This window comes from Crocodylus porosus, unplaced genomic scaffold (genome assembly GCF_001723895.1).
Source record: "Crocodylus porosus isolate Cpor-Errol unplaced genomic scaffold, CroPor_comp1, whole genome shotgun sequence".
Classification (NCBI taxonomy): Eukaryota; Metazoa; Chordata; order Crocodylia; family Crocodylidae; genus Crocodylus; species Crocodylus porosus.
Window position 1 is genome coordinate 35,906,210 of NW_017728909.1, and position 27,090 is coordinate 35,933,299.

General features: G+C 42.1%; 1 protein-coding gene across 7 annotated transcripts in view; it reads right to left on the minus strand.

The window, feature by feature from the left end:
• The window catches only part of SLC38A9 (solute carrier family 38 member 9), a 69,174-nt gene that overhangs the window by 35,038 nt on the left and 7,046 nt on the right, over positions 1-27,090 (minus strand). For 5 of the 7 annotated variants that reach the window (XM_019532074.1, XM_019532075.1, XM_019532072.1 and 2 more), the window contains exons 2-9: positions 21,912-22,065; positions 11,260-11,392; positions 10,077-10,198; positions 9,880-9,943; positions 9,671-9,767; positions 8,987-9,157; positions 6,849-6,908; positions 1,941-2,138 (exon numbers count right to left, since the gene is read on the minus strand). In XM_019532074.1, the coding sequence (XP_019387619.1) occupies positions 1,941-2,138; positions 6,849-6,908; positions 8,987-9,157; positions 9,671-9,767; positions 9,880-9,943; positions 10,077-10,198; positions 11,260-11,392; positions 21,912-22,018 (952 nt within the window). In that variant the 5' untranslated portion in view covers positions 22,019-22,065. Of the gene's footprint in view, positions 1-1,940; positions 2,139-6,848; positions 6,909-8,986; positions 9,158-9,670; positions 9,768-9,879; positions 9,944-10,076; positions 10,199-11,259; positions 11,393-17,220; positions 17,456-19,926; positions 20,145-21,911; positions 22,066-27,090 lie in introns of those variants that run through there. The other 2 variants (XM_019532076.1, XM_019532073.1) reach the window with 2 other exon arrangements.

Here is a 27,090-nt window from a genome sequence, read left to right on the forward strand (position 1 = left end):
AACACACTTCTGGGTTCACTGCCAAGCATGTGGAGGGTCCCCCCGTGCTCCTGTGGGACTCTCCACGTGCCCCAGCATCACAGCATTCACAAGCCATGGCTACCACCTCAAGGTACATAGAAATAACTTTTAAAGCTGTGTCTATGTCCAAATTGCTGATTGTCCGAATCAGCATCAAATCTTCAGATTCAAGATTTGGCTGAATTGAATCAGGGACAGTGATCCGAATGAACGAATCGAATCACTGTCCCCGATTTGGGCTGAATCCGAATCAAATGGGGCCCGCTTCGCACACCCCTAGGATCTACCTTTGGTTACTAGTGACTTAAGTTTCACCGGAGCTAGCAAGCTACATGCAACAGGATCCATATTCCATTATCCTGTTCCAAGGACTTTCGCAATACCCATAATTATGCATATGCAAAACTGACTGTGTACCAAAGCCTTAATCTCTCACTAAGGCTGGGGCAGAGAGAGTGCAAAAGTCTGCCCTCAACAGCACAGAGGAAAAAAATAAACCGATCAAAAAGGGCAAAAATAATCAGTTGCAGACTGAAAGAAACTGCATATTGATATAAATGATACCATATAGCGACCAATTCAACAGTACAGGGATGAATATCCAAGAAATAGATAAATATGAAAAAATGAAGGATTTATGTTAGGTGATTTAGAAAATAAGGGTCAGGGAAGACATGATCTCAGTCTAGAAATATCTTGGAGTCAACATTAATTATTAATTAGTAATTAAAGGAATTATTTGTCCTCTAACTATCAAGAACAATAGTCTGAGATTAAGGAATGAAATGGAAAGGGCTCTGAACATTAAGATCAATTTAATAGCTGAATTACTTCATTTTCCTAATGTTCTAAGGTTTCCATAGGTGTATAGGCAGAGGAATAGCTTCAGTTTGCTCACTTTACACAATCAAAACTTTGAAGCCACTTTACCAATTTTCCTCAATCTTGCTTTGTTTTATAGGTTCTCTCTAGGGCTTAAAAAAAAAAAAAAAAGAGAGAGAGAGACAATCAAGGCAGCCATGAAAAGTATATGCATAACTTACTCTATACCATGTTTTATAACAAGTGTCAAGTTTTATAATTCCATATCATTTTTATAAAAAAATATTTTACAACATAAATAATTTTAAGGCATGAGCACAAGGGAGAGAATTTAAGACTGTCTTTCCTGAATGGTCAATTTCTCAATTAAAACATAGATAGCATTATTCTTAGCCTTTTATGTAGGGTACAAGGACAGCATGGATCTACTCACTTCTAACATTTGTCTCAAGTGCAGTTAAACTTATTTTCAGGTATTACTCAAGGAAGCAGCAGGGGGGAAAACGTCCAACTCACTAGCAGATTCTAATCTTTTACTAAAGGTAAAACAAAAAAAAGTACAGGAGATCTTGGGGACAAGCAGCTGGGATAATAACTGTATTTACCTGCATCCAAGACTACTATGAATTTAAGATGACCCCCCCAATAACTAGATTATAAACGTGGAAAACACATTTGTTAGAATTTTCCATGAACAGAATCTAGTCTTTAGAGGGCTGCCTTAAATTCAACTGTCTGCACCACTGCAGGTGGTCCCTGCCCCATACCTCTCTGCCATGCCGGCCTCCCGGCCCCTGCCCTTCTACCACTTGCCTCTTCTCTCACCTCTGCCTGGGTGCTTAGGCCCTCCATCACAGCACCCTCTGGTGCCTCCCCCTGCCATGTCCAAGTCAGAACCACAGCAGTTGCCTGCCCCCTGTCTCTCTTCCATGTAGTCAAATCCAGGATGAGGGGCTCCTCTCCACACCCCATGTTAAATGGGGGTGGGGGAAAGGAACATATCTTAGATTCAAGTACATATGGTAGTACCAGCTCACTATATTCTATGTGTATTTTACCCATGATAAATACAGTCTCCGAGATTGTCTGTTACCTACCTAGGACATTAAACTTGGCGAAGAAAGAAGGCGACTTCAGATTCAGCAGAGGCAGAAGAACAACAATCAAATAAAATGGCACGGTTTTTGATTTGTCCCACCACATCTCGAACAACTCGAAGTCTGAGTTATTGGCAGAACGTAACGTCTCACTGTTGTTGTCTGGTTGAGGATCACTGGGAATACCTGGACATATGACTAAAACAAACATGAACAGGCCTTGATTTAAATGAAAGTCTCACAGTGAATCAAGCGTCTCAGAACCTAGTCCCTGGAGGGGGCATTTTAACTTTTCTGTTTTCCCTTCTCTACTGAACAATTCTAATATAATAAAAGGCTTAGTCTGTCTGTCTGTCTGTCAGTAATGCTTCTGGCCGACTGCGCATGCATTGCTGGGAGGGTGAGCGGAGACTGCCTGGGCAGCCCAGGCTGCACGGGCCCAAGTTTGCGCCACTGCCAGGGAAGTTTGCTGATGGGGAACACCTGAGCAGAGGGGTTTCCCCACACCTCCCTGCCTGAGGGCGAAGGGGGGAATCACAGTGGCAGCATCCCCTGCCGTCCAGCCCGGATGCCCCCCAGAACAGCCAGCAGGGAAGGGGAGATGGCAGGAAGGAAGGGGAGCAGGGAGCCAGGTGGATGTGGGCCAGATGGACCCAGAGTGGCGGGGGGAGGGAAGGCCGGACCCGAAGAGGGGGCGGGGGGAGGTGAAGCACCCCACCCCATGATTCTTGATGAGCAATTTGCTAATAGTTCAATAAAATTCAGTAGCATACACTTGACCAAACTCTGCAGTGTGCTACAGCCTGACTTCAGCTGCTCAGAACTAGATCAGGTAGTGGGGGAGAGTGCTTGGATTGATTTTTTGGTTCACAGGGTCAGAGGGAGAGCATAACGAAGGGCCATAACCAACTAGAGTGAGAACACAGTTGTTGGAAAGATAGGTATTCTTGGACAAGTTGTGCAATGGAGCTCATTAATAAAAAGTGCCAAAAAGGGTGAAAGAAGGCCCAGCAGAATTTTGGCCACCTACCAGAGCAACTAGTTACAGCAATGGGGGATTTCTGGAGAACTGAGCAGACCCAAGTTGCAAAACAGTACGTATCCACATAAAACACTGCCCCAGGTCACAGCAGAATCAGTTCAAAATGCTATCTGATTTTCTAAGTTCAATTTTGAATCATTCCAAGCTTTAAACCAGCTTAAATAGGCTTGTACAGCAGTCCACTTCTAGTTTACCACTAAGTTTTTACTATTGGGCCCAACCCTTTTCTCTGCAGCCTCTCCATTTACTTCGGCACTGAGCCTAAAGAGTTAGCAACTGACCATGAAGAAAGGAGATGACTGCTGTACAGTATCCAACTCCAGGGCCACACACATGACTATCCGTGGGTGCTGACCATGTGCACAGCTGCCTCACTGTGTACATACATACGTTTAAGTCTACCTCTGCTCAAATTAATAAAAACAGACATTTTCAGTCATGTGGCAAGTGCATAGGTAAGAATGGATGTACAGCTACATGCACAAATGCCTGCATTAGTAGCGCTGTGTATATATGGCTTTGAAGATGCCATGCCTATGACATGAGAAAAGGGCAAGCATAATCAGCAGCTGGCCTGAAACTTCTGTATCTGAGCAAGTCACAGTATCATACTGGTTGTGTGAAAACCAGTACAAGTGCTATGGAAGATAAGCTCAAGTCATGATATGACAACCAGAAAAGCAGCCTTTTAAATGGTTAAAATATTTTATATATTGACTGGACCTAGTTATTCTTGTTTGTAAATATAAACAGCAAATTCCTGGGTTGTGCAGAAACATGAAATTCTCCTATTGTTTTCTCCAATTTCCATTTATAAACCTTTGTACTTCACAATGCTTCAAACGCTCCCCTGCTGGTTGCATTCCTACCTGGTTACAATAACCTAAACCTAAAGCTCTAGATAGCATTTGGTCATAAATCTGAAAGTTAAAAGGGACACCATCAAGTCACTTTGAAATTACTGTTTTCTATTTCCCCCCATCTCTGTATTGTTTAAGAGAGTTGTTTCACACAACACCGGAAAATGCTTTTATCTCTACTGATGTGGTCCTTTTCTCCTTGGCAAAAGAGCAGGAAGAGTTAAGTGACAGTCAAGCATCTAGCAGCCCTGCCATGACCTCCTGCAGCAGCTGCAGTCATGCCTTCAACCTAGAGGTTGCTAAAGGGCCCGGATCCAGGCAGCCTGATGCAGTGCCTGCTTCCTCTGGCTGGTCCTCCCTTTTGGATCAGATGGGGACCAGACAGCAGCAGTTTGCATCTTTTTCAGGGCAAGATAACAGGACAGGGACAATAGGGGTTGCAGCACCAACAGCAGCAGTATGCGACTTGGCAGGACAAGAGAGGAGAAGGCAGGGGCTCAAGGCCAGCCCCCATTTCTCTCTAGTTCTCAGAATGACCCCTTACCTCTCTATCTGACCCTGACTGCCAGCAAGATCCAGAAATGGCCACTCTGCCAGGACATACCACTGCCCCAGCTTCCCACACACACAAAGCACTCATTCACTTTCCTCAGCATACCTTACATCCCGGTAGCCACACAACATCTAAAACCTGTGCTCGTAAACTACCCCTTGCTACAACAGAAACCCTCCATTAATCCCTCTCCTATCTTAGCACCCAAATGCTAAGATAGGATCAGATTGCCTTTGATCTCTGCCAAACGTATGCAGCTCCTCTCTTCTGCCATTTCATGTACAAATACGTATTGACCATAACAACTGAAACTTACAATTACAGGAAATTATGTATAAACAAGCTTATTAAACAATATACTTAATAGGATGCATATGTAGCTAGGCAGACCTTGGCAGTTATGAGGATCTTCCCTCATGTGGAAGTGAGCTGCATTTAATGTGGCTTTTTAAATTGGGATTACTCAAAATATTTTCAGAAAATAGAAAAACCTTTCAAAATTAGTATGGGTTTGGCTCCTATCATGGAATGTTTCTCAACCTGGGCAGTGTTACCTCAGGCTCTAGTTCCCTCACATTTGCCAACATATCAATGTTGGAGCTTCTTCAGCAGGTCATGTGCTAGCAGATTTTGGGGGGTGGGAAATACATCTTACCACTGCTGTCTTCACCCATTCCATTAAGGCCCCTTAGAAGAGCAGGAAGCACACACACAAACAGAAGGAAAAATGTTCCTAACCTCACCTTCAGCCATAACTGTACCTCGCTGGCTGGAGAAGCCTCAATCATATTACAATGGTAGTGATGATGTCCAGAGCTATCTATAGGGGTGTGCGGGGCCCAGGGCATATCAGCCTGTGCTGGGGTGGAGAGCAGGGGTGGTGGTCAGCAGCTGGACCACAGAGTCAGGAATGCATGGCAGCTGCAGCAGGGCCTGTACAGCACTGTCCGCAGGGCCCCCCAAAGCCCAATGCAGTTGCCCCATTCACCCACCACTACGGACGGCCCTGATGATGTCATAACAGATACCCTAAAGCAGAGGTATCAATTTCAACATGGGACATTTTTTTGTCTTAGTTTCATAAGAGACAGAGGCTGTTTTCTGTTCCTAGCAAAACTTTATGACTGCTTGCTGATGTTAAAACAAACAAACAAAAACCACAACAGCACTTCACTTCAAACTCACCATGCTCCCACATCAAGCCTAGTCATACCTAGAAGAGGCAGCATGTTAGTTGGACCGGGCTTTCTCAACATCTGTATAAAATTGGGCGCTTTAGCGGGGCTTCTGTGGCACTTATCTAATAGGTGATTCAATCAGCTATTAGATAAAAGCACCATGGAACCCTGCTGAACTGCCCAATATATATAGACTCTGCAGAGCCAGGTCAAAGTAATATGCTGATGCTTTTGGTAAAGTGCAGGGTTTTTTTTAACACCTGTCTATAAAGTTCAGTTACTACCTAAAGGCCACAGCCAATCCCTTGTCTTTAAGCCTGCCTCCCATCCTTACGAATAGGAATTCTGATAGAAACAGACTAATACATACAGAAGCTTATACCCAAGCCAAGAAATCATAAGTGGGATTCGGCCTTTTCCACAACATTAGTTTTACAGTTTCACAGTATGTTACTTGACCATTTTCATCTTTTTATGTAAGGTAGCATCAAACAGTATTATTAAACATGAAAATGAAGAGTAAGAACTCATTCACAAACTGTCGCAACAGTCTCCACACTATTATCCCCTTACCTGTACTAGCTTTTATAACCCTTTTGTACCTCAGTGGGTTAATCCCTTTGTTTATCCCCTTTGGTCCCTTCAACCCACCTTGATCTCTCTCAGCAATGCCCCTCCCTCAATCCTCTCCTTCCCCTTTCCCTTTCCGGTGTATTTAAATGACTTAATTCCTTTCTATTTAGTACCCTAGCTCCCTGCAAGTCCATTCATAGGACCTGATGAAGTTGTTGCCCATGAAAGCTCATGCCTCTCTGAACAAGTTAAATTATATGGTACCACTTTGCCCTGCTTTCTGGCAATATTATTAAAGCTCTGGATAAAGCATTTTCCACAAAAAGGATACTGTGGCAGTTAGCAAAGAAAACATGAATGTCTCAGGCAAGATTTTTAAAAGCTATTAATGATTTGGTGCCCTCACTTTTCTGATGCTTGCCCTAAGACCCCACTGAAGAACTAGAGATTCTTACAGCAGATACTCAATAAACGAACTACTGAGTTGGGAACTCAAAATGACTAGTCATCATTTCAATATTGGCCACTGTAGTTATTTGTTAAAAAAAGAGAATCCAAAAATGAAATGGTAATTTTAAACTAGACAGACAGAATTTAAAAGGCTTTATTTTAAAATGACTGAAATTGAATAAAAATTTGGACCACAAAAACATCATGATGTACTTTAATGCACAGTCACAGTACTAATGTGATTTTTCTTACCTCTAGTACTTCCATTAGTGCCAGACACGGTATCTGTGACATTAATGTCATTAACATAATCTGAAATTAAGAAAATACTCTTATTATGCATGCTATTAATTTGTATCTTATTTCTACACATTAAAGAAGTACCACATCTATGGAACTAAAAGTAGAGAGACAAAAGAGTATTTTGCATCATCTTCCAAGTGAATATTCTCAGCTTCCCATCTTAGAAAACCTACTCATTTCACATGAAGCTTGATTTAATTTAAAACTGCCTTTTAATAGCATGTGTCTTTTTTGGTGTTTGTTCACATATGTGAAAAAGATCTTTTTTCTGTCAATAGCTTGCAAGATAAGAAACACTGACAGTTTTATGGAAAGTGTTTGGAAACATTCTGCATTTCATTGGAAATGGGAAGAGAGCCTCCTTTTGGACAACTGTTTTATGTTGCTATTTTAAAGAATCAGTTTCTTTCAGCTCTTTCTGAATACTGTCAGTTTCAAAGAGACTAGTCCTTTTTCAAAATCATGGCTGACTAGTTGCTGATGTATACTAGTTGTGCCCAAACTGTGGTCCATGAGCAGTGTCGTGGCCATAGTAAGTGGTCTACAGATCACACTGCCCATCTTCCCCTTTTCATTTCGGTTTGAGAATGTTTTCATGGTAGTCTGAGACATTTTGAAAGTTAGCATGGCCCACTGGTTCAAAACTTAGGGAATCACAGAACTAACCTGAAATATCCCAATGAGTCTAACAATCACTTTATACTATCAGATTATATAAGTAAAACAGGTGAGAAATTGTTGCTGCATGTGCTTGTACTTAGCTAGACTTTTAAATATAGTATTTACAGTAGGCAAAAACTTTTAAGTTATGCAGCTGGCTTAAAAAAACAAGTCAGACTAACTCTTTGAATATTTTTATTAGATAAATAATAATTCCATTGAAGTCTTGTTTATTTAAGCCAGCTACATAACTTAAAACTTTTTAGACTTAAAACTTTTTGCCTACTGTAAATACTAAATTTAAAAGGCTAGCTAAGTAAATAAAGTCCATCAAAGCCTTCCAGCTGCTAAAATTGAAGTAGTCCAATGGGTAGAGCAAGCAGATGTGCCCAAGATCACCCTTGTTTTGTGATTTTTGAAAAAAAATAAAATAAAAAATGCTTCTTACTGGAAAATATTCAAAACCAGAAATGCACTTAGAGAATAACCAGACACTTTAATGGAAGTTATAAATTGATTCCCAAATGAGATTTCTTTAGTAGTACATAAAGTACTTTAGAACTATCAAATGTCACTTTTGGATACTTAAAAAAAACAATAGGCACACCTACACAAGAGAAGGAAAACTGTATTTCACTTAATATCCGTATCTGAAGAATTCTCGTCTAAAACCGTTTGTATATAATGTTATTTTCTAAGATATCCTCCACTGGATAACCATTTTGTTTAATATGAATATATTTAAATAAAACTTCTCAATTTAATAGTATTCTTCAGTGCACTGTAACCATACACAATATCCTGTGAGAACCTTGAGTAGATTAATTTTGACCACTTAATAGTCAAAGTTAAAAAAATGCTCTAGTCATTAAAGTTACCACAGAACTAGATTACCAATTCTATTTTCATAAGGTGGTTCTTAGCTGACTGACAATGACAAAACATATCAAGCTTACAGAGAAAAGGAAGAGGAGGAAAGCAGCAGAGCTTTGTTTATGAAATCTGCTTGCAATAACAATAATTAGCTAGGACAAAAACTGAATTAGGTCAACTGTAAATTCCGTTAGTCACTAATCAATAGGGTAAGGTGTCCAGGGTAGAAAACTTGAGTTTAACCATGTTTAGCATTTTGTCAGATGCTAGGATCAGGACATTCTCTTACTGTGATGAGAGGTTTGGAAAGTGATGTGAATACAGACACTGAAAGCAACACATCAAAATATGTATTTACTAAACCCTGGTTTTTCAGTTTGATGCTAGAGAACAGCCAGATATTGGCTATCAGTTCTAATCACTTGCTGTGTGCACGCATAATTGCCCTCTGCTTGCCAATTCTTGTGGAATAAAAGACAGAACACGAAGATGCAGGTCAGAACCCCACTGTTTAAAGGTTAAATATCTAATTTAAGCCAAACACTTTTACTTACTGTATATAAATTTTCCTGTGTTGAACAGGAAGTTGGACATAAGTACCCAATAAACAACCATGGCTCCAACAAGTGATACCATTGAAAATAAGAGACTGGACCATTGACCAAAGGATCCAAAATAGTGCTTGCAAACATCTGGGAATTCCCAGTTTGAAGTATCTTTTGAAGCTACATAAACATAAAAATACAAATGTATGAAGAAATAAAATAAGCAGGTGGTTAAATATTAGAATACTTTGATCAGGAGAGATCGTGCTGTTTATCCAGACCTCTCTCATAGATTCAAACCCACTTTTAAGTGTTAGATGACCATCAACAACTTAAAAGTACAACGCTTGCAAAGCAACAGTATTCTGTTTCACAACTGGATTTTTATTACAGCAGGACTATCCAACTGGTTAAACCCCTGAGCTCCTCCCCATCATTCCAGCTATAACAGCAGCCAAAGACTCCAGTTTCCTCTCACTCCTCTAGCTTTCACTGCCTGTCTCCGCCCCAGCCCACAAGCAAGCAACCTCCCATGGTAAAGCCTGCAGGGCATTCAGCCCTCAGCCATTTAGAAGCTGGACCGCTTTGTATTGCATCAAATGTCTCTTGGAGTTTGAGGCGAAAACCTCCAAGATCTCAGGGATTTCACTTGAGACAGACCCTTGTGTGTACTATAGTGCAACAGATTCTTACTTTCTATCATAGTCGGTGATTTCAAAACTCTGTAACAGCAGTAAAGTGTCAAAAGTCCCATTAGTAATATCAAAATAATTCCATTGGTAAATCCTGCCTGTTTAAAACAAGAAATATATTTAATTTTATATGTTAACCAGGTATACTGTTGAGACAAATGAACAATAAATTACATGCTGCAAAAGCCAATATTATTTCCTCCACCGTACCTGTTTTATTCCCCATGGGATACTAAGTATGGATGTACCCATCATTGTATTCCAGATCATAAATCTGCAAGGAAAAAAAAAAAATCTTTTTTTTTTTTTTTTTTAACATGCTACTCTTTCAGATATATTATAGTAAAAGCTGTTAAATTAAAATAATTGTAATTTTTAGCCACAATAAACAAAAGTGCTTAACGTACATTGTTACTGTGCTTGAGTTTTTACCATAGCCTTCTGTGCAACCATCCATTTTGAAAGCAGTTCCTAATGGGCTGTACACATAGATTTCATCAGGAGCTGGAAGAACGTGATCAGGAGCAACCTAACAAACAGATAACAAAAGTAGTAGTATTTGGTTGCTGACAGATATTTATTTAAAGATGGGATGGGATCTAACCTGTGATCCCAACAACTGTGCCTCCCACCATGATGCACTTGCACGGCAAGACATGCAATTTTGGGATCTGATCCCCGAATATGATACTTGCAATGCAGCTTCCCCTGCACCAACAACGCTGAGCAGCATCATGATCTCAGGCTCCTCCTGCACTGGCAACAGTTCTGAACAAGCAGCTAATTTTCAGTTGGCTTCAGGGACTCAGCAGGGCCAGTTTGAGTCCCACTGTGAGCCCTGGAGCCAGCTGGATCAAGATCGCATTGGGGCTTGAACCTGCAACAGTATATTCCCTGCCCAACCAACTCATGGCTGGCAGGATGAGGGCCACACTGGGCAGCCACTATGTGGTCCCAATCCTGCCAGTGATCAGCAGACTGCTGGCTGGCAGGGAATACACCAGGTTCAGTTGGAGATGCCAGTGCGGTCCACCCTGCCACACATTTGTTTCAAGGCACAATGGAAATCAGACACAAAATTAGTACACATTTTTTCCGTCATTTAGTGGCTTGATTCATGTTTTGCCAAGTCATCAATTTCCTGAATACATGGCTGGGTTACGCTTTAGGATGCGATTAATTGGTTAATCGTGTCTTAACTGTAGCATCTGCCTGGGGCCTTAGTAAGATCACAGCTTCCTCTCTCATGCAAGCCAACTTACTATAAACAAAATGAACAAATTTTTACATTAAAGCTTAATAAATCAGCATTTATGAGAGTTCTTGTGGCCAAATTTTAAGACAGGTTCAGCATTGTTTACATGTCTCATACATGCTAAAAATATATAAAAACAAGACAGTTGTGATTGTGGTTCTACATGAATTTGGATGTGCTTAGCCATTCATTTCTTATTTAAAAGCAATTTTCACTTTTAACTAATGTTTTTTCTTTTATTCTAATGCAGAAATGTGCAGGTCAGGCACCCCTCGTAGTAACTCCATCACACTACATTATACCCCTGTTAATTAGTATCTCTGGCCTTTTCTTACCAATGCCCTGTCTGATGGGGAAGTAAGCCTGCCATAGTAATGAATCCGCTTATTCATTGCTGATGCTTCGTCTGTAACTCTTTGTGTGTCATCATTCACACTAACAATGTTTGTAGGCTCCACGTGGAATGGTCTGAAGAGGGTGAAAAGCAAAACACCAAAAACCTTTAAGCAGCATTATCAGGTAAAATTCAGAAAACAATTTTACATTATTCTGTTAAACAGCTATCCAACATGCAGCATCTGTACCACGTCAGTGTCTCACACTGCACAGTTGACAGAAGCCAACATTTCTCTCTCTTTATAAATCACATTAAAAACAACACAAAAAAACAGAAAAGCAGCCAGCAGGCCAATTTTTTTTGCTGTATGACTTATATTGTGGCAAACCATCAACAGAATTTTGACTAATACTGTATACAGTAGAATTGACAAACCCGTTGTGTTCCATTATACTGGGGTAAAGAGCAGAATTTGATACAATATATTTAAATTTAAAAAGAAAAGTTTGTTTTAATGTTCTGCTACCTCACAGTTTCCTTTTGAAAAACAAGGACTTGGAGTACAACTGGAACAAAAATTCCTAACGTTCAGATCATGGCCTGTCCCCAAAGTAGCCATATGGAAACAAACATCCTTTGGAATGATAATGTTTCTCCTTCTTCGTCTACCATGCGGACAAAAGATGTTTGGAGACAGGATAGATACAAGGCTGCGTATCCAGTGCTGTATTTATGCAAAGATAGACGTGAAGTGGGTAAGCACATTTCCTGGAACTGGTTGTTAACTTTCCAGTTTGGTTTTTTTTCCTGGAGGATGGAGGGGGCAAGGAGGAGGCAGGTATAAACCAGAGCACTGCAAATTACAAATAAAGCTAAATTAGGACTCTTTATTCACCAGCAGCAAAAAATAGTCAGGAAGAATATTGTGGAATTTTTCCTGTGGTAAGAGTAGTTGGGAAAACCACAGGTTCAAACAAGAGCCTTTCAAGTTCAGTCCTAGAGATGTGCAACAGTCATTACCGACTCCCCTGGCAGCAGCCCTTGGTGACAGGAACATCTCATGGGGGCTGTACAATTTTCAGCCTCAACCTCATATTGGGAGCTCAGTTGAGGAAAATAATGCCCTATCTTCCTTCCAGGTGCATTATTACATATTGCCTCATACACAAGCTTCCCCCGGAAGTTAACAAAACCCAATTTATAAAGTGCAGCTCTGTTTACTGACTGCTAAAAGATACTTGAAAGAGATGAAGCTTGTTCCCCAAACCCTAAATGCTCACTTTTGCAATTCTCCTCATGGTCAATAGCACAAAACAGAAATTAATGCTTTCTGATGAATGTAAAAGCAGATGGAAAGAATCTGGATTAACTATGCAATTCATAGACTAGAAAAGTCCAGCTAGGTGCGATTTAAAAGCTATTATAGCAGATAAGGAAAAAATTAAATGAAGCATTACTCTACTACAGATGTTTCGAACCATAGGAAGCTTCTTCCTGCTGCTTCCATCTCGTTTCTTGCAGCTGCATTTGGGTTCCCTTCCCCCCCACTCCAGTTCAGACACACGCTGCTTGAGAACAACAGTGATCAGAGAGGACAGCTGAAAAGCAGTAGGACACAAGGGCATTTTAAAGCACCAGAGCATTCACTGCCTTGCTTAACACATGGATTTGGTTAACAAGATCTGCTCATTGGTCTGTCAGTTGGGGGGAATCTCTCCAAGGATGTTAACTCAATCCATGAGCTCATGTGGGTAGACATCATGATGTCACCTTTCTACGTGGAGCGCGAGGGGTGATTTCTCCTTGGGAAAAGTGGTGATCTGCCTAACACAAGGGAGCAATTTTTGCGTGCCCTATATCTGCACTCGATTTGAAAACTAGGCCTAGAAATGTATCTGGCTGCACATGCTGTTCCGGAGACCCAGAGCAGGTTAGGCTAAGCACTGCCCACGGGCTGTAAATCCTACAGGATGAAAACCCTGCCAACACCATGCTCAACCATTCAGCAGATCTGTGAGAAATTTCTCTTCTTGGGACAGCACTCTGAAGAGGCCCCATGAAACGAAAAGGAATAAAAATGGCAGAACGGGGAAAGACTTGAGGGTATGACAACAAGTACAAAGTAGGAGAACTACTCTATTCTCTTGCGTACCACATTCCCCTATCCCCAAGGCACGTACCTTGTTTTTGGATGTCAGACCGTAGGGGAAAAATAGATTTTGACAGCATTGTGGCTGTGTGACACCAAGTCAGGTCTCCAGGGAACAGAGAGTGCCCAGGAAGTGTGGCATCCCAGGCACTAGTCTGGATGGGGCAGCAGAAATGTCCTGGCATGGCAGGACAGCAACAAGGCTATGCCCTGACCCTTGCAAGGGCAGCAGCAAGACTGTTATTTCTTTACAGTAAAGAATAAGGTGCTGTTTCCAAACCAAAAGCTTCAAGATACTGATGACAGCCTGCATGCAGAGCTCACTTGCCCTGAGCTAACTCAATGACTACTCCAGATGCATGCTACGGTGCTCAGCCAACAGCTACCTCAGCTGTGAGAGGGACAAAGGACTCAAGGCCCTCTGCTTGCTGCGCCCAGAGAGAAGTGGCAGCCATCTTGGCACCCATGACAGCAGTGTCTGTATATTTCTGTTCTATCCCAGCAAAGAAAAATCAGCTTCCCCACTTAAGGCACACACCCTAATTCTGGAGGGCAGATTTTGGGGCAGAGGTGCATGTGGTTTACAGATGAATATAGTAATAACAAGAGCATTAACCAGGCACTCAGAGAGACATGGGATAGCCACACACAATTTAATGGATTCACTATTCCAGGGCAATAGCACTATTATACTCCAGTTTTTAAAAGATTGATCCAACCAGCAATATTCTTTGTTCAGGGGCAAATGCTGCATGAGAACTTGTGGATTTTGCATTACATGGTAGGCATGGGTTGGTTGCTGAGAGCCCACAAAGGGGATGTTCACCTTGCGTATATCACAGAACTGCAGTCAACACAGAACCCACAGGCCACAGCTCAGTGGGCAAGGGAGAGGTCAGTGCATTTCCTATAGCACTTGTGTGTGTATAGCTTTAATACTATATAGGCTAGCCACTCTCACCAATTCAGCATTTAGAATTAATGCAATCAGTATAAAAGTGACTTGGATACAGTGCACTATTTTTCATCTTACTTATTTCCAAATATCAGGCCTTGTAAAACTATGAAGTTTCTTTGTTAAAATAAAAGTTTCAGTATCAGTGATCAGGAGGACTCAGTTACTAAGCTATATGCATTTTCTGAACAGCATTTTTAATTGACATAAACTTTATTGGAAGCAAGTATATACCAATGAACAAAGAACTGCATTTCCCAAACTTTCTAGGAAATTTATATATGTATATAAAGTGATGTTTGTCTGAAGTGATATAAATAGATCTATCTATATCTATCTACATACTGTAGGGTTTTACCTTGTTATTTCAAACAAACATCACTTTTGTCTTGGGCAATAATCATCTCAGTGATTATAATGATGTCCAATATATTTTCTGGATGGGACTGTATAAACTATAAATAATAGGCATCAAAAGGTATAGTGCCATGTATAAGTATACGTGCAGAATAAAGAAGTAAGAATACAGAAGCCACGTTTACAGATAAACACCCTCACCTCCTCCCCAAGTACACAATATAGTTCAAATTTGACTATGCTTCTTGAGTAGGAGAAATATGCTGGAATTTTACACAATTTTATATCGTCAAAACACTAGAATTTGCTAAATTTCAGTGATACATAAGGAAACTGTTAAAATGATTGCATATTTTGGGACAACTGAAAGATCTATTGAGAACGTGTTTAAAAATTAGGGTGGAAATTTCATCAATTAACAATAGAGTTAGTCTTGCTTGGATTTGAAGACACTTGCCAGTAAATAGGTGATATTAAAACAAAGGGGGAAGAGGAGGCAGTTATACCCCTTAATGGTTTGAGAGTCCTCTCTCCCTTGAGATCATTCATGAAAACCAGTCTACTCTGCATAACTTCTTATCTCACCCTGGCTCTCAGCTGTAAAGATTCTGCATCTTCCGACCCCAAATCCTACAGTCAGAAATGCCTGAAATCAGTAGTCCATTCATGAAGGAAGACTCAATCAAAAATCAGAGCATGACAATATAAGGTCTTTGGTGCAGGGGTTTGTTCCTCATACTTAGTAGGATAAAGCAGTGTGCTCTGTTGTTTCTTTCCATGTTGTATATGGTGCTGATAACCAGGGATCTGGGTTTTCTGTTTACTGGGGGGGGGGGGGAAAAAAAAATCACAGATTTTTTCTTTTAGGAGGAGAAAAATGTGGGAAACAGTGGGTTTCCCCTTGCAGGCTGGCAGAGTTCCAGCCTGAAAAAGTGGTTACACTTGGGGCTACAGAAAGAGGGTAATTAAGCAGGGGGCACCATGTGCATTTCATTTTAAGATGCATTTCATAGTGGCGTTTCATTTTAATTGCAGAAAAACAGATTTGTTGTTGTTTAAAAAAAAAAAAAAAAAAAAAAATCAGAGAATTTGAGATTTTTAAAGAGAGAAAACCAAGATCCCTGCTGATAACCAAAATCAGAACACCTTTTTCATGCTTCAGAATAATTCTGTACACAGACATACAATTCCTCTTCTATGTAGGCAATCCATATGACTGAACATACTCCGTTTGAGCATCACTTCTGATTTTAGCAGGTTTCTGCTTGTCCACCCCTTATTACACTACATTTACTACTTTTAAATAATTCTCCTATTAATTCTAAGGATATTGATCCATCTAGGGAAATAACTAATGTCTCCTCCCTGAAAGAGAGAGTAAAAAACTTGCACTCAAATACAAGGAATGATTTGCACTCTTCCTCAATTAGTCTGTGGGTGTCAAACAGCCAGCAATCTGTCTTCCAAATAACAGTTGTCCTGCAACTCAAATCTGAGCCTAGCTGCTGAAGCGTGTAGCAATACCTGCTATGTAAACAGAAGAGTTCAGGTATCTAGTGATACCTACCCAGCATCTCTTATGTTTGCTTTTTTAACTTGCAAGAAAACTTGAAAAAGAAAAACAAGAAAAAAAAGAAAGAGCGAGAACCTAAAGGAAAGTAAAATTTACTTCTAAAGAAAAGATAGTCCTTGGGCCCCTTCCAATGCCTCTATTGCCATTTAGAAATATTTCCCACACTGACCACTCCTTCATCTTTTTGGTATTAGCTCTCTCTCATTATTCTCTTTTTAACTTTTCATTCTTCTGAAGTCCCTGGCTTTATGTGCCTTTTGTTTTCCCTCAGGGCAGAAGCCTGGATACATCCTCTACTCTGGATCTTAAACATTTTCACAATTAGAACAGCTTCCAACACACTTCCAGTTTCATCCCCATAGCACCACACATTCCCAAAGGCAGTACAAATTAGAGAACATATGAGGGAGGGAAAGAAAAATGGGAATCCTTACTCTAATACACTAGATAATATTGCTGTACTAAACTACCATAATAAAATATGCTAGGAGAGTTATATAGTTACCAAATCATTCATTTTAAATAATTAGAAATGTTAAGAAAGTTACAGAAAGGAACCACATCCAGTTCTGAAGTGCTCTATTATGTTGGACTTTTTCCACCTAGAAAGACAAAGAAACATGCTACACAAGAAAGTCATTTACAACTTCAATAAACAAAGTAGACAACAAAGCAAGCTATTTTAAACATTCAATTCAACAGGTACTTTTATTCCACCTTGCAGCTTTACCCAGAATAATTGCAACACTACCTAGAATAATTAACAAAACCAGCTAACAACTTATGAAATAAATAATAAAACCACCTACACAAAGACTAACACTAATCACAAATCCCTAAGACAAAAAAATAAGTTAGTGACAAAATTATAATGGAAAGAAAGACTACTCAAAACAAACTGAAAAAAGCTAGAAACACTACAAACCTGTGTCTGATCATGGCTCCACCAGCAACAGGTTTAAAAACAAAATCTACTTGTAGCCCACATTCACAACCCCCTTTCACAACACCCTTTATGTGATAGATATTTTTCTGCCCTCAGGGGCTCCTAACATATATAAACTGGGAATTCAAACTATACTAGGGAAACCAAAAAACATCTTCATGCTTGTCAGTGCCATCTCTTATACATACACTTGTACCCAACACTTCTCTCTTTCTGACCCCACAATGCTTTGCTTTATGCTAATCTGCATTTAAACCTGCCAGACCCTAGCCCCTCTATTTCTACAGGCTGCCTAAGACAGCTGGCCTCAAGCTCTCTCTTTCCATTCCTCTCTGTCCTTCCTTGCTCTGAGGTGGGAAGTTAAGGGCTAAGAACACAGACCTCAAGTCAATGGCTCTCATGCTAGCCTGGTAAAACCTGAGGCATACATCAGGAAATTCCAGCCTTTTGCTTCACCCAATTTTTTGCTATAAAAAAAAACAGAGCATTTTTTTTTCCTGTTGAAAGAACTCAGAAAGACTCAGAATGGCTGTAATGCTCATAATTCCTATTTCACATCACTGGCTTTACTCTTGTGAATCATGCTTGCACTCCTAACATTGCATAGCATTCTTGAAAGAATGTTAAGGCACCCTGGTTGAGAATCACTACCTTAAGTTTTCACACAAGGAGAAGTCTTTTCAGGGACTGAAGGCTAATACAAACCAGACAACATGGAAGCCCCACCCTCCATGGATGCCCATGCTGCCAACATCTTTCAAACCTGCTCTTTTGCTTCTCTACCATAGACTAAAGACTTTACAAAGACAACAGTGTCATCTCTTGTAGCAGCTGTACCCTAGAGATATATGTCTGGTATCTGAAAAGAGGCAGAAAGGGAGCAGAGCCAAAAAGGTGGAGATGGAGCAAATGGCTAAGAAGCACCCCGAGCACTGAGTACACTTCTTCCGGAACTGCAGAGGTGAGTCAAAGAGCATCTGACCTAGCCTTTCCCTCTGCTCTGCCAATACCAGATACTGCTGCCAGACCAAGATGAAAAGACAGGAGAGTTGGGGTGGGGAAAGGCAAGGCATTCTTCTGTGGTAGCACCAGCCACACCTACCAATCAAACTTTGTATTACTGTAAGCCTAGCTGGATGAAAAAAGCCAGTTCTGGGCTGAAGAGTTAACCCTGAGTGAGAAAACTGGTGGGCTATGCAGCAACCAGAAACAAAAATCAAGCAAAAAGGAAGGAGAAGAAGGCATGTGGACCACTTAATGTGCCAGAACAACACAGGCTGAGGAAAAAGATTGCTCAAAGTGCACACTTTGGTTTTTCTTTGGGAGATAAAGTATGAGGGCAAAGCACAGAACCCCTCCTCTGCTAATCAGAGATTCAACACACTTGTGTGTGCACATGCACACACAAAGCAATGGATGCACCTCAGTTTGAACAAACCTTTTCTAGATCATAATCTCTCTCCCATCACAGCTTCTCTTATTACCCATGCGTCACCATCTCTTACCCATCAATTTTCACATACAGAGAAATGATCTGCCCCTAGAAACTCCCTAAAGCCATACAAATGAGCACCTGCATCTGGCCTGGCTGAGTCAGAAGAGCCCCAGGCCCTTTTCAGTGCCAAATCCAAGGCAGCAATTTGCAAGAGGGCAATGCCTCTTCCTCAATCAAGCAGGCTCTGCTAGCTCCTAATCTGCATTACACTAATATTACTGTGCCTCGCCCTACACCCCTGTTGTTTCCATGAGGTCCCCATCCCTTCTTTTTTTCCTTAAGGACGGGAAGATGGGGCTCACAGAGGCTTAGGCCCTGGCATCCTTGCACAAATGCCCCTGGAGCTTTTTCAAGTGTTGGAACCTTAAGCCAAACATACAACAGCAAACAGGCCCGCATGTACATGCATATACTAATGCTTATACTAACAGCCAAGACCCTTCTTTTCACTTCTCCTGCTGTGTCAAAAGGAAATTTGAGAGACAACAGTGCCACCTTCCATTGCCTTGTGCAAACTGCACCCGCCTCAGAAACACAGTACATTCTGTAAAGTCAAAAAGTAAAAGAGCCAAAGTGATCCACCTGGTACTGTTCCCTGCAGCTGAAAAGCAGCAGATTGCTCAACTACTGGTAAGCAGGGCTTCCCCCACTTGTATGTTAAATCTTTTTTTACATTCTCTTAAAATCAGTATTTATTAGAGGGTTACTGGAATTATTACTGGCATAATGTTCTACTGTATAACTCTAAAATACTTTAAAATTATGATTTGGGATTTTTGGTATATTTACCAAAGGACATTAAACGAACATTAATAATGTTGCAAAGGTATGCACTTAGAAGATAGGAAATGCCAGAATGAATGTGCAATCTTGAATCTGACCATTTTGCATATATGTATTATGAAACAGACTTCAATTATGTACTATTATTTCCACAGGACTCCTGCCTCATACTGTGCAAAGGAAGCTGGGATACAGAGAGATTAATGTAAAAAATGCTCACTAATTTTGGGTGCCTAGTCTGAAATATGTAGACTTGATTTTTCAGCGAACCTACCACAGTACAGCCCTCCGAATGCTCAAAGCACAGCCCCCAGTTGCAGCTGTGAGTGTTTAGTGCATCTTGTCAGGGACCCAGGAAATGTAAGACCTACAATCACTGACTGTGTGAAAAGCTTAATACAAACAACCTGAGTAGAATGACAGAGGAGGAACTCTGTGGCAGAGGCAAGCATAGAATCCAATCATCCAAGGCAGTGCTGAACTACCCAAACATCTCTCTTCTCACACCCTCTTGATCCATTCACTTCCTACTTTCCATTTTCTGCACCAAATAAGCCAGGGTTGCTGCAGAAAAGTCTCCTTTAATACATAATCCTGATTCACTCAGAGCATTTCATCTTGTAAACTGAAGCAGACAGGGATAATGAGATGGTGTCATTTAAAGACTGTATTGCAACGAATGCACAAGAGGGTGAATTAAGATTATGCAGGCATCCTTAATTCTGGCACTTCCTAACTTGGAACTGTTTGACTTTCCAACATAAGAATATTCCTTAAAAGCAATTAGGTTTGGTGTAAGTAAGTGCATGTAATTTCCTAGGTTTTTTTTAATACAAACTGGAAAAAAACAAATTCTATCACAAGGAATCTTAAGAGCCACCATGTTGACTTCTGCTAGCTGAGTAACTGATGGCAAAAGGTGGACTCTTCTGCCCATTTCCCTCCACAAATGACTTTTTTTGCCCAATGCCTGCAGTCTACCCAAGTCCTGATTCTTCCCTACTCTTGGCTCCTCAGCCTACTCTCATTCCCTTCATCCAGTCTATCCCTGTCTCCATTTCTCAGTCTTTTTACCCAACAAGTCCCGGTCTAAGGAGGCAGGAAGTAGAAACCAAAAGAGGGAGAAGGAGCTTGAAGATTCCAATGGCGGCAGCAGCAGCCACGAGGCACGTGGCATGGTCCAGTGATCAGAGGCCAGTGGGGCTGCTGGCATGGTATAGCAGGGAGGGGTGCCCGCTATACAGTGAGGTTGGAAAACAAACATGCAGCACGGTATGGTGTATGGCATATGCATCATACGACCTGGGTGAAGTTGTGCAGCTGTACTCATACCCACAGTCAGGTGGCTTCTCATGGATATTCTCACCACTAAGTTAGTGGTACTACATTTTCCAGTAAGTAAAAATCTTAATAGGCATGGTGATAAATATGTGCCCATTGATTCTGTTGAATGTTTTAAGACCTATTTGAAACAGGTACATTGTAGCAGGGCACTGGGATGTGCCTGCTCCTTGAAGAGAGCAAGAAGCCTGTGAGCCTGCTTGCAGGTGGCAGTGGGGACTGCAAGGGGTGGCTTAGAGGTTCCATTTGTACCTGAAGAGCAGAAGCTTGTCTTGATCCCTTCACCTGCAGGCTCAAGGCTTGAGCTATTCTTGAGCCCAGACGAGGGCTGGAGCCAGAGACGGACAAACCAAAGCTAGTGCCACAGCCAGGTCCAACACAGTGGGCCTGGGCTAGAAGGCCTTTCTGGGAAGAAAAGGGCAGAAGCTGAAGAGGTCAGAGCCCAACAAGTGAACAATGATATGATGAGACCTGTGAGGCCTGGGGTGTGATATAGGGGAGGAAAATAGGCTACACAACTTGCCCTTAGGTGTTTTACAGGGGCCTACTTAGGCCAAGAGGGCTGGATTAAGACCCAGTGAGAAGTTCTTAGGAATAAGGCTCATTCTAAGGCCTGTTGACAACCTCCCTTAATCAACTTCTACTACTAAAAACAAGGCGTGGGAGACTGGCAATGGAGTCTGACCCAGGTAGGAGCTGCAGGTCCGCTTGGAGTACCCTATGTGCCCACAAGACCTATTGCATGCATGCATATATATCTCTTCAAACCAACTGCATTCTAGCATGCCCTCAGTGAAGCAAGGTCACTAAACTTTTCAAGAGCAAGGTCTCTTTCTTAAAGGAAAAGAGAAAAATAAAAAATGTATTCTGTGAAATGCAGGTGGTGCTTAAAATGACACTGACTGCACACAAAAAGAAACTTTGATTTATAAAAATCAGCAAATGTAAAATGTTAGTTGGTTTGTTTTTGTTTCCTTCACAGAATTCTTCTCATAAATATAAGAAGACAACCATTTCCAATGTTGTATTAAGATTAGACCTTCCCCCTCACCTTTTGCATTTAAGGTCTTCTGAGCTAAACTGAATGTTCATAATTCCATAATCACTTTCATCATCACCTCCATCAGGGATCAGGAGCTGTTTAGTATCCTCTTCCATACTTGAAGAACGCACTTCCTCCTGCTAGCTTCTGTAAATATTTGAACCTAAACAAATAAAACAAGATGGTTATAACAAATAGTTAAGATACTGGCCCTGCTACAACAAAACCCCACACCTAGGTGAGGCCTGATGCAAAGCAGCCAGAGGGTCAATTGCTAGTTGAAGGGTCAGAGGTAGCTACTTGGGAGCTCCCATTCTGTGAAGGGAATTTCATGTGGGGTAACCTGAGAACTGATTCTGTCCTGTCACTAAGCTGTGCTGGCACTTCAGTGAAGAACTACAACATTTCTGGAAAAACATCTTCATGGTTATACAAGGATTTCTTGAAATATGGTTCAGAAGATGGTGTTGTATGATTTGAAAATAATTGGCCTAAAAAAGGTATCATCTCTGAATCAAGAATATTATACATAAACATGATGCTTGGCAAAATATTGATGAAAAAATTTTGCTCTGTCTTGTACTTTTACATATATAGAATTCAAACAAGCTGCATCCATAGGGAAGTGAGGTGCATGAAACTAGAATCAAGACCTAAATTTAGGAAATTAAAAGTTTTGTTTTAATTCTTTCGGGGGGTGCGGAAGAACTCCTGGTAATTAGTGAAGTGGAATAACCAAGTAACCAGGACGATCTGCACTCAAAATGCATGCTTTCCTCAGCAGATGTAAGTTCTACAGTAAAAGCTTTGTTATCCTGCATGAGTGTGTTAAGGGGGGTGCTGATTACCTAAAAATTCTGGTTATCTAAGAGTTTTATGCCTCAGATGCAGGGGGGGGAGGGGAAGGCACGCACACTCAGATACCTGCCCGCTGAACTGACTGCGCAGGGTAAGTTTCTTTCAATCTACTTCCTTATGAATGCCTGGACTGGGGGGTTGGGGGTGGGAGGCAGGCAGGCAGATCAAGACCCCTACAGTGCAGGAGGGAGTGGGGCAGGAGCAAATCATTCACCCCTACCCCGCTCCCCCCTGCACTGTGGGGATGGTCCCACAAGACGGCCCATCTGTGAATGGGACCCCAGCTGGGCTGGGTCGTGAGACGATTGGAGCCTGGCGGCTCATCCAGAGGCACAGCGTGGGGAGCCGGGGGGGGGGGGCATGTGTAATTTCCCCCCTCCCCCGCCCCCCATAACTTACTTGTTCTATCACACTGCCAGCTTCCCTTCCAATTGCCATTTCTGACCTGCAAACCACTAACATCCCTTATTTTCCATAATGCTTGGCCTTCTTCCTTGGCTCCATTATTTATTAAGCAATACCTTCACCATTATACTACAGAGTCCCTGTTGCATTATTCCTTTCTAGACACTCCTTTCCAGACAGTTGCACAGCTTCAACAGGATTGAGAAATAGCTCCCTCACCCCTGCCTTCTCTTGAGTCTACTCATTCGGGCAAATCCTGGGAGGTGCAGATGTTCATTTGAACTCTCTAAGGCTGAAGGGAAACCTTTTTAAAATCCCCCTTTCCGGGTGAGTCCTCTAGCTCTTAGGCTATTATGCATAAGACAGGCAGCCACATACCATCCACAGCCATATGTCAAATGCAGAGCACAAAAGCTGCATTTTTGTGAGGGGATTTAAGTGCTACTCCACCATCTTACCTACTTCCTGGACCTCAACTAGGCATTGGCAGGAAATAGGTGACTAGCTGCCAGACTGGGTGGGTCTGGGTATCCACAAGAACAGAACTATGAGGTGCAAAGTGACCTTTCAAGTAAAACAGGAAGAGAGAGAGTGAGTATGTGTGTGACAGAGAATCACAATTTTAGTCTCAGATGTTTAAATTTCTAGCTGAATCCTCGAATAAACAGCATCTATTCACTTTACTGGACTTTCTTTCTCTACAATCTCTCTTAAATTAGGATGGACTTTAAAGATCCTGTTATCACAGACCATTTTAAAGCATTTATTTGGGGTCAAGTGGGTGTGCATAAAAGTAAGTACATGGGTTACACATGTTGTCTTTTAAACTAATTAACATGGGGCTTGAATGGTGCAGATGCACACAGGTCAGAATTGTTAATACCCTGTAATTTAAAATTGTGGAGGTAGGGAAAGAAGGAAGGAAAGGGAGAAGATGGGGAAAAGAGAAGTAAGTAACAAGAAAAGGAACAAATACTAGACATTCTACAGCTTAATACTGAAGTAGGAAGTTACAAAAAAGAGCAACTGAGCTAGTGGAAAAACAAAACCTCAAAAAGCTAAAGGATAAATATGTAAGCATTACTGCTAAAGCCTTGTACTATTAAATACATGTCTAAATGCTGAGAGGTACCTAGATCAGTGTTTTCCAGCCTGGGGAGTCCCTGGTGCTTTGTCTGGTCCAGTGGTGGTATTGGGCAAAGAGAAAGGGTAAGAAAATGCTGCATAAACCCTGGAGCTATTTTAAGCTTTCTACTTACTACATGTGTAATGTTGTGGGTAAAGTGCAGGTTGGCTCTTGGAATCTCCTAATGGCTCTTTGCCTCCCACAAGATTCCCTAAGAAAATAACAGGAGTAACATGTGCAGGCAGAGTTACGTGCTTAGGAACTGGCTCATGGGTTGCTTATTTCTTGTCACAACAAGGTTTAGCCACAAGAAAAGTTGACTTCAGCTATACACCACCATCAAGAAACAACTGGATGCTCCTAGCAACATAAAGGCTTTTTGTATGCGGGTGGAGTTGGGAGAACAGACCTAAAAGAGTATGGATGGAAAAGAAAAACTATGAGAGAACCAGGGATCCGGTTATGTGTTTACCACAGAAAAACATGGTAAAACTCAGATTTTCTCATTTTGAAGTGGGAAACAGTGGGTCTCCCCTTGCAGGCTGGCAGAGTTCCAGCCTGCAAGGGGCTGGGGGGAGTAGGAGGAGGACTCAGCTCCCTGCAGGAAAATCTGGTGGGGAGGGGAAAATGAGGTTGAAGCCTCCATGGGCAGGGCTGGGGCTGCTGCCCAGATAGGGCAATGTGTGGGGCTTGAGGCCTGGTGCTAGAATGTGCAGTCACATGGCCCAGGCAGGGAGTAGGATGGAGTTGCAGGTGGCTCCTCCTGGGGGCAGTGGGGTGGCTGGCCCACCGTGGCAGGGGGCATGTACTCCCGAGATCTGTGCGTGGGAAGGGAGCAGACATGGGCTGTCCGCTGCAGGCTTAGGCTGCCTACTCTGCTGCCCTCCCTCTGGGGCCTCCATGGCCTGGTGGGTGGGACCCAGTACAACAGGACAGAGTGAGGCAGGGAAGCTCCTTGCTGATGCGAGCCCTGCACTGCAACAGCAAGTTGCCTCCTACCTGCCTGGCAACAGTGAGGGTAGCAGTGTGGAATTGTCTCTTGAGGCTGCTGGGTAGGTAGGGGACACATGCCATGACAGCGTGAGGCTTGTGGCAGTAGCACTGAACTTCTTTGCCCCACTCTGCCCTGCTGTGCCAAGTCTCTCCCGCTCTGCTGCAGAGACTGGGGAGAGAGCAGCAGGGAGCCCAAGCCTGCACAGGGTAGCCAGCATCTGCCCTTGCCCCCCCAGAATGGGCTGTACTCCAGCCATGCTGCCTGTGGTGGGGAGGTGGGTTCCTTGCCTTGCTCTATTGCAGCAGCTGGGGCTCAGGTGTTGTTGTGGGGGTGCAAGGGACTGTGGATCTGGGTCCCTTGCCCTGTAGAATTGGCAGCTGGGGGGGGCAGGGGGCTGTGGGTCAGGAGTGAGAGGCAATGGCATGGGCAGGGCACTGGCATATCAGAGCTACTCAGCACCATAAACACTAGTGGGGGAGAGAAGCCACAGTTGGACCCATGTCATGGTGAGTGAAGGGGAGAGGGAGCTCTGACTTTCCATGATAAACATATAGGTATTTTAGAATGTATTTTATTATAGTGATTTTTAAGGCACTGAGAGGCTTCCAAACTGCTTTAAAATTGTAAGTATATCAATAAAACTTTGTGTTCAACTGGTATGTATGTATGTATGTGCCACTTTATTCTTTTTATTTTTATAAATAAATAAAAGTGGAGTTTCATTTTAATCCCAGAAAAACATGGATTTTTGGAGGTTTTAATTGAAGAATTTGATTTAAAAAAAAAAAAAAAGAGAGAACATCAGGATACCTGGAGATAACTAAGAGCAAGGAAAGAGAGCATTAGCAGAAAAGAATCAACACATGGTGACCTAAGTAGATCATCAAGTCTGACCCCCTGCCCTGGGCAGGAGAGAATACTGGGCTCGTGACCCCAGCTAGGTAATTGTCAAGCCTCCTCTTAAAGACCCGCAAGGTAGCACCACTTCCCTTGGAAGTTGGTTCCAGATCCTAGCTGCCTTGACAATGAAATAATGTCCTCTAATGTCCAGTCTGAACCTACTCTCAAGCAATTTACGGCTGTTATTCCTTGTTACTCTGGGATGTTCATGGGTGAACAGGGTCTCTCCCATTCCCTGCTGGTCCCCCAGGTAAGTTTGTAGACAGCCACCAAGTCCCCCCTCAGCCTTCTCTTGTGAAGGCTGAACAGGTTGAGGTCCCATAGCCTATTATCATAGGACCTGTCCTGCTGTCCCCAGATCATGTGAGTGGCCCTCCTCTGGACCCTTTCAATGTTGAAGCATGGTATGAAGGGCAGTTAATTAGGAAGGCTTATGAGTGTGGCTCCAAACAAATTGGAGTTAAGTTTGGAATTAGTGAACTAATGAAAAGCCTTTCATAAGCCTTCCATGAAGAGCACTGTGGTCATGTCTATTCTTTTCTTTTAATGGTCTCTTTCCCCCCTCTTAGTTATCTTCCATAGTTCTTGCCTTCTATCCAGTCTCTTTCAGATCTCTTCTCCCTACATCCTTATTGGGAGAAATTTTGAATAGAGGTGCAGACCCCTTTGAATTGTAAGTGTGGGTTCACATACTTTTGATAGGTCATCTTTGTGGACACCTTGGCCATAATCTGCAGACCCAGGGGTCCACAGACCACAGGCTGAAAACCACTGACTTTTACTGCCTTCCTCCTGAGCACTTATCTCCTGACTTGCTGTTATTTCCTACCTTTTTTTTTCTCCTGTCTTCTCATTTGTGACCCTATCTTCCTGTTCCCTATATTTAACCCCTGGCCTCCAGTTGC